The sequence below is a fragment of the Mustela nigripes genome, chromosome 7 (assembly GCF_022355385.1).
Source record: "Mustela nigripes isolate SB6536 chromosome 7, MUSNIG.SB6536, whole genome shotgun sequence".
NCBI classification, from domain to species: Eukaryota; Metazoa; Chordata; class Mammalia; order Carnivora; family Mustelidae; genus Mustela; species Mustela nigripes.
This window is the reverse complement of record NC_081563.1, coordinates 125,878,190-125,886,020: the sequence shown is the minus strand read 5'-3', so window position 1 is coordinate 125,886,020 and position 7,831 is coordinate 125,878,190. Positions and strand designations below refer to the sequence as shown.

General features: G+C 56.3%; 1 protein-coding gene across 1 annotated transcript; it reads right to left on the bottom strand.

The window, feature by feature from the left end:
• Positions 1–1,788: 1,788 nt before the first annotated feature.
• WFDC2 (WAP four-disulfide core domain 2) lies at positions 1,789–7,353 on the bottom strand. Its single transcript, XM_059407094.1, has 4 exons — positions 7,183–7,353; positions 6,481–6,624; positions 4,324–4,476; positions 1,789–1,948 (listed from the first exon to the last, which is right to left on the bottom strand). The coding sequence occupies exons 1-3, from the start codon at positions 7,259–7,261 to the stop codon at positions 4,325–4,327; spliced, it is 375 nt and encodes a 124-aa protein (XP_059263077.1). The 5' UTR covers positions 7,262–7,353; the 3' UTR covers positions 1,789–1,948; position 4,324.
• Positions 7,354–7,831: the final 478 nt, after the last annotated feature.

Genomic DNA, 7,831 nt, shown 5'->3' with positions numbered 1-7,831 from the left:
CTCAAGGTTTGCAGGGTGGGTAATGGTTGAGGAATGATGGTGTGCCTCCAAAAGGCATACCCTGCGTTAGACAGAGCCCTGCCCAGGGTTCTCTCCGAGGGCAAACCTGGGGAAGATGAGGAAAGAGTGGAAGAAGTGGCAGCCACACATTTGGTCCCTAAGAGCTAGATGCCTTTGCTGCTGCCTGCAAGGACTGGGGGACCCAAGCACGGACAGGGAGAGACGTCAGAAAAGGGAAAAGATAGAGAAAGCTACACTGCCATCTATCGCCAAGAGGAAGCCTTATGCCCTGAGCACCCTCCCTTGCATCTGGGAGACTCATTCACCTTGCATTCCTGGGGCCAGGGGCGGGGTGGAGAATACTTGGGGTCCTGCCTGGCTCCCGGCCTGGAGCAGGGACCCACAAGAAGATGAGACACCCAGCCACCAAGGTTTTCTGTCTCCAGATCATGGCCCTCAAGCTGCCCTGATCTCTCATATTCCAGAGTGGGTAGAGCAGAGAAGGAGGGGAAAGCTCTCCTGGGATGGGCAGAGGAACATTGAGCGAAGGGGATACAGAGAGAGGGGCCCGGAGGAGGGCCAGAAGAAGAGGCGATGGCGGAACAGGGGAGGATAGAGGGAGAGAGAGAGAACAAGGGGAAGAGAGAGAATATAGAAAGGGAGAACGGGGAAACAGGAGAAGAGTAAGAGAGAGAGAGACGTGAGGACTGAGACCTGAGTTAGGTCTCGGAGAGACCACACAAGAAACTAGTAGATTTGGTTTCACCCGTAGAAAACAGTTAGCAGCTGGCGGGAGGAGGTCAAGCTTGAAGGACCCTTTCCATTGTGTGTGTGTGTGTGTGTGTTTAACTTTTTGAATTTTGGTCCACGTGACTGCATTATTTCTATAAAATAACAGTTTGATTTAAAAACTGTTGACTGTTGGTTTCGGCTCAAGTCATGATCTCAGGGCCGTGAGATGGAGCCCCCTGTTGGTCTCTGCTCTCAGCCAGGAGTCTGCTTGGGATTCTCTCTCTCCCTCTCTCTCTCTGCCCCTCCCCCAAACAACTCTAAACAAACAAACAAATGAAATATTAAAAAATAAATAAGTAAAGATAAAGCCCAACAACCAGGGGCACCTGGGTGGTTCATTGATGAAGCATCTGTGTCTAGCTCAGGTCATGATCTTGGCATCCCGGGATGAAGCCCGGTGTCAGGTTCTCTGTTCAGTGGGGAGTCTGTTTTCCCTCTCCCTCTGCCCCTACCTCCCCCAACACGTGCTCTCTCTCAAACAGATAAATAAAATCTTGAAAAAAGCAAAGCAAAACAAAACCAACAACCAATGAAAAGACCCCAGCTTTGTTACTTTCTACCCACTTAACTGCAAACAAGTCACCTGGCAGACTCCTAGTCTAGAACTTGGGACAGTCATCAGCCACACCGAGGGTTGCTGTGGCTCGGGGAGATCTCACAAACAAGTCTCCCAGCCCTGGGTCCAGCACCCAGACTTGCTGTTCTCAAGCTCCCAGTAATGAATGGAAGTGACTTCGGAACCGATTCTATCCTGTCTGTGAGCCTGTTCTCTCTTCTGTCTCCCTCCTGGGGAGAGATACCCCCCAGCCTCTTGGGGAAAGTGCTACTACACAAGCCAAGCCCTGAATGTATGTTCGATGTTTCAGAGTTGATCTGGCTCTGGACTTCATGCCCTGATGACCTAGTCGTCCCCCACCCCCGACACCCCTCCTCAGCCCAGAGTCAGGGGAGCCCTGGACAGAATGATTAAGAATAGAGGCCATGCCTCACACCCTGTGCTGGAAGTGGTCACTTTATTGGTTGGAAAAGGAAAAAGCAATGCTCAGTCCTGGAGAGAGTGCAGAGGCCAAAAAGAGGGGAGGGTAGCTGGGCTGGAGCCAGGCAGGGCCAGGCAGAAACATCCGCTCCCCCACTCCTTAGGCTGTGGTGGCCGGAGCTGGAGGAAGAAAATCATAATGACACATCAACGACAATATCCAAAATACCAGCCAAGAGGACCTGGAGCTTAAATTCTGGACCAGAGCTCCCCTAGTCTCCCTTTCCACTACACGCACAGCAAAGCCTTGTCTTCCTGAGGCTGGGGGGCTCGGCCTGCGTGGCTCTGCGGGTCCTAGACTCACCTCCTATGCTTCAGGCCATCCTGGGACATACCTGGGTAACCGTGTCTCAACCGACCGCAGCGGCCTTCCTGGGGGACCATGGTCATTTGTCCTCCCTGCAAGTCCCTTCCCTCAACCACCAGGAAGTTCCACCTGCCTCCCTTCTTTAGGTTAAGCTGGGATTAGCTGGTCAAGGAGATCCTAGTGATCCCATTTTAGAAGCATAACAGTGGCAGCTCAGGGAGGTAAAAACTAGTTAAGTGTCAGAGCTGACATCTGAACCTGGGTCTTCCTGGCCACGAAGTCCAGCCATGCCCCTACCCCTTGGAGGCAAGAGATGGCTGGCATCACTGGAGAGCTCTGAGCCCTTGGGAGACTGTGGTTCCCGCTCAGGCACTGGAAGGACCCCTCGAAATAGCAACCATGAGGCCTTGGGCAGATCCTCCCCTCTCGGTGGCCTCAGTCTTCTCATCTGTGCAATACTCGGTCCCACCCAAGACCCGTCAGTCCCTGGGCTGAGAGCGTCTCGAGCTAGCCCCCCATCAACAATGAGATTTCAACCACAGGGTGCCTCCAGGTTCCTTCTCCTCCACTACTGACCTTCGGGCCATCTTTGAGGACGGACCCATGGTCATCCCTCTGCAAAGCCTGCTGTCTCTACCATTCCCCCCCCCCCCCCCCCGTCCCCGAGAGGCCTTCCTCCTCTGCTCCCACAGCACTCAGCCCTTCCCTCACCACAGCACTGAGGACAGGCACTGGGGGTGTCTGTCCATCCGTCCGCCTCGGCCACGGGCTGCTCTGTGAGGAAGGGCCGTGGTCACCTTCCGTCCCAGCATCTGGCACAGCGCTGGATCTCCCAGTTTGGGCCAACCAAACGTGCTTTGGGCCTTGTATTTCTTTACTTAATCACACTTTCTCTAGGACTTAGTATTGTTTTATTTTTAGCTGTAAGTAGGGGAGAGAGACACTCCACCATCCTTTCCTTGCACAGTCCGAGCCACCAGAGGTGATCAAACACAGCCCCCACCTGCCCCGGAGCGAGTGCTTGTCACACTTCGAATACACATTTGATGCCCGCCACGTGCGTGCATCCTGAAAAGCCAAGCTTTTGGCGAAACTAAAGATCAGTCTTTGGCCTCCCATTGGCCACGTTTAAAGAGCTTGCCACTTCCCCGTCCCCTCCAGGTCCTGTCCACTGTCCCCTCTCTCAGGACACAGATGCTCCTCCCACCGCTGACTTTCTAGCTGCATGCTACGGAAACAGAGTAAATCTTCTCTTTCCATGCAGCCCAGTTCATCAGCAAATACTGTCCCATGAATAATGTCATTCATCAGCGAAGACTGTCCCATCCACCTTCACATTATGTCCCAAACCCAGCCACTTAGCTCCCCGGGTCTGTCCTATCCGGGCTGGCCTCTCACAGGAGCCTCCCGCCGGTCTCCTGCTTCTGCCCCCTCTGCAGTCTACTCTCCAGCCAGCAGCCTGAGCAATCCTTTTCCGATCTAAGCAAGAGCATGTCCATTTCCACAGAGGCAACATCCCCAGGTCAAGACCAAAGTCCTGTAGCAACCTATCAGGCCCCTGAGGAGCTGCTCCCTTTACCCCTGACCTTGCTCTTCCTGTGTTCTCTTTGCTCCCTTCCAGGCTCCTGGCTTTTCCTGAAACACCAGGGACACTCCTGATTTTGTACCTGCTGCCCCTCTCCGTTAACACCACCACCCTCCACCCACCCCACCCCTCCCCGAGATCCTCATAGCTTCAAGTTTTGGCAAGTCTGTGTTCAAATGCTGCCTTCTGGGTGGGACCTTCCCTGAATGTCCGTGTTAAAAAAAAAAAAAAAAAAGCAGCCCTGCTTCCTGCCCACTCTGCCCCACCCTTACCCCAGCACGCCCATCCCTGTTCTGTTTCCTTTTTCCCCACGGCACTTTTCTCCTTCGAACATTCTACAGAATCCACTCGCTTATGTATTTTTCTTCCGTTGGCCTGTAAACCGCATCAGAGAGAAATGTTTGTCTGATTCGCTCGCTCATGTATCATCCTCAGTACCCAGGGCCGGGCACCGCTCAGCAGAGACTTGTCGAGTGCATGAAAGCAAAGAAATGGGCAGAGAGTGGAGAGCAGTGTGCTTGCCCAGGCCCTCCTTTTCAACCACCTTTACAGCTAGACAGCAGTGCTCTCTCCCTCCCCTTCTTGTCCCCCACCCCCACCTACCTCAGAAGACAGGAGTGACACAGGACACCTTCCCACAACCATTGTAGCAGCATTTCAACAGGCCAGGACACTGGCTGTCCACCTGGCACTGGTCCTGGCAAAGGCCGAGCTGGGGGAAGTCAGTGTTCACCTTGGGGCAGGAACCCTGCTTTTCTGGGGAGAAAAAGGAGCAACGGGAAGTGGGCAGAGAGGATGCCGGGAGATGAGTGCTTGTCCACAACGCTGCCTTACCCCTGTGTCACAAACAGGACAGCTGCCTGTCAGCCTTGATCCCGGGGGTACCTGGGGAGGCCACCTGCAAACCCCTCCTTCTCCTGTTCCCTCCATCCTTGATTTTGCAACCACCCAACACCATGCTGCTGGAAGAACAAAAACCAAGACCTGAACCCAGTCTCTGGACTGGGTTTGCACACACACACTCACACACACACTCACACAACCTCTGCTCCACTTCCTGGATCAAGGAGAAGGGAACTGGGCTCAATTCCCAAGAACCCCAAGAGTAAGCCCAACCCAAGGTCAATCACAGGCACAGAACTGGCTGATTAGCTCAACAAGACAGGAGTGGTTTCCTTCCCAGCACAGAGAAATCCATTCCCTTGAAAAGGGCAGGTCTGGTCACTGGGGTTCCCTAGGACAAAGGGGAATCAGGAACCTTTTACTAACAAAACACGCCCCTGCGGAGAGAGGATCTGCTCTCTACAGAGACATTTTCTGTGTGTTACTTCATTTAGCCCATGTCAGTCCCACAAAATTTGGGATTATCATTCCCATTCTGATGATGAGAAAGCAGAGGCTCAGAGATGTAAAGCAACTTGTTAAGGATCACACAGCCAGCAGATGGGCAGCTCTGAGATTCTAGTTCAGGAGGCCATCTGACCCTATCCCTCTTCCTGCCTCACTCGGTCCATCTGAGACAAAACAAAGAAACAAACAAACAAAAAAAAACCAGCAAAGACTGCACCTACAAGTAGGCATGCCTTCTGTCCCCCTCCACCTTACTCATCTGTCTGTCTGTCTGCCCCTCTTTCCATCTCAATCCTCACGTCTCCTGATCCTTCTCTCCCTGCTCCAGATTAGAAGGCTCCAGACCCAGTAGTTGCCCCTCATGAGCCAGTCCTCCCTCTACCTATGTCTGAGGTCTCTAATTACAAACCACCCCAGCCCCTACTGGCATCTGGGGAGAAATAACGGAGAGGGAGAATCCTGGCTGAAGACCAGCAATCACCACAGCCTGGTGCCCCAGGTCATATATCCCTGCTTCTAGTCCTCAGTTCTTCCCTGTGAAAAATGAGAAGCTTGGATTTCATCTTGTCTAATGCCACTCCCTGCTCTGATGAGCGTCCCCATAACCCCAGGGGAGACAGTGAGCTCTAGTAAGGACCTTCTGTGGATCCCCAGCTCTTTCCATAGTTCTCTCTCTCAATCTTTAGAGTGTTAGAGCTTGTTTTAAACACAGGAAGAGAGGAGGGGCGCTCAAGAATGAGTCCTGATTTCCTTCAAACCAGCCTTCCAGAAGGGGCAAAAGTTGAAGCCTGCTCTGTGACTCCTCCCCAACCAGGGAGTGACAGTGTGACCTTGGGCAAGAGCCTTCCTGTCTGACACTCACAACCACATCTTCGGGATGGGCTGGGCGCTCCTCTTAACGTGTAAAGCCTCTTTCCGTCTGGACAGAGGAATCCGGGGAGTCTTGCTAGGCCGGGCGCTCCAAGTGCTTCCCCCAGAGCTGAAGGACGCCCCAGGGGAGGGACTCCAAGAGGGCTGGGCGCCCCAGGTCTTGCGACCCAGCCCGCTGGCCAGTCCCGGACTTCCCGAGGCTCCAACCCGCAGGGGAGGAATCTGTGAACCGGGTGTCTTGACCTCCCGGAACACCGGGAACATCGTCCCGGCTGCTGCTTGCCCGGAAGCCCGTCACGCACCAGGGAATGGAATCCAGCCAGGGGTGGGGGACCCCCCCCCCCGCACCCCTCCACCTCCCGCTGAGCTTCAGAGACGCCTTTGTCTCCCTGGGCCCGAGGAAGCACGAGAGCACCTCGTTCCATCCGTCTCGACTCTGCAGGGGTCCCTGGAGTGGGGGCCCTCTTCCCGGATCCGGAAGCTCTGCCTCCTCCAGCCCACCCCACCCTTCCCTGCCCTTCCCCGGGCGCCCCGGGTTACCGTTGGGCAGGTGGCAGATGGTGGCGCAGCCGGCCTGGCAGCACTTGAGGTTGTCGGCGCATTGGGCGTCAGAGAGGCACTCCTGCGTGCAGTTTAGGTCGGCCTGTAGCTGGGGGCACACGCCGGGCTTCTCCGCTTCTCCGCCTGGGAGGCGCACGGTCAGTGGACGCGGAGCCCCCGTCTCAGAGGGAGCCCACCTCCTGCGCCCAGGGCTGCAGATCTCAAGTTCCAAGGGATTCTCAGTCTCTGGCCCTAGGCGTCCCTCTTAGAGCCTTCAGAGGCCCCACCTCCAGGCCAGGCCCCGATACTTGGAAGTACGGGGTGGGGGGTACCGAACCCTCATCGTTGGCACCCTCAATCTTTAGGGACCCCCCGCACAGCTGAACATCCAGGAGCTTCCGACGTCTAAGCAGGGGGTTCCCCCACCGGCCACGTTTAGCACAGAGCCTCGGCCCCAAATTTCACAGTGGGCTTCCCCCCCTCCAGCACACTGGACCCCACACCCTAAGCTCCAAGGGTCACCACCTTCAGGACCCGGGGAATCCTCAAATTTTAGTCTTCATGTGTCTCCCCACTTCCGCCCCAGGAATCCCCATTTCTTCAGCTCCCAGAGAGCCTACGTGCGCCTCGGCTGGGCCCAGTCCTGGCTGGTGCTCCTGGAACGGCCCCTCTGGGCCCCAGGGCTGTCCCCGCTCCGCTCACCTGGGACCCGGGGGAGGCCGAGCAGCAGCAGGCCGAGGAGGAGGACGACGGCGAGGGGACCCGGGCGGCAGGCGGGCATGGTGCTGCGCCGGGGCGGGGTGCCAGGTGTGAGCCGCCGGGGGGATGCGGGGATTTAACCACACGCTGGAGAGGCGGGGCGTGGGGTAGGGGTGGTGCCGCGCCCGCGGCGGGAGGGGGCTCAGGGGCCACCGAGGGCGGGCTGCCACCTCAGACCATTTCACAATCCTTGGGGATCAGGTGTCACTCTTGGCCCCGATGGGAACCAGGAACCTGAGCAGCTTCCAGGCCTGGCGCAGCTCGACCAGCTGCAGCCGGACCCTTGTCCGCTCCTCCCTTCCCTCCTCCCCGCTGGGGCCTGAGCGCAAGGTTGCTGGCGGCCAGGGCTTGGTCCAGGATTCCTGGGTCTCCCTGTCATGCCTCCGGGGAAGGAAGGACGGGGCCCACAGGGAGGCAAATAGAGCTTGGGGATTAAGTGGTTCGCCCTGGGGCAGCCAGATCAGAGCGCAGATCCCCGTTTAAGGATTCACGACAGAGGTCTAGTGTAGTCACACACAGCACATGGGGGGGGTGGGGGGGTGGCTATAGAAAAAGCAATTATTGATAAATGAACCCATTTGACGCAAGAAAC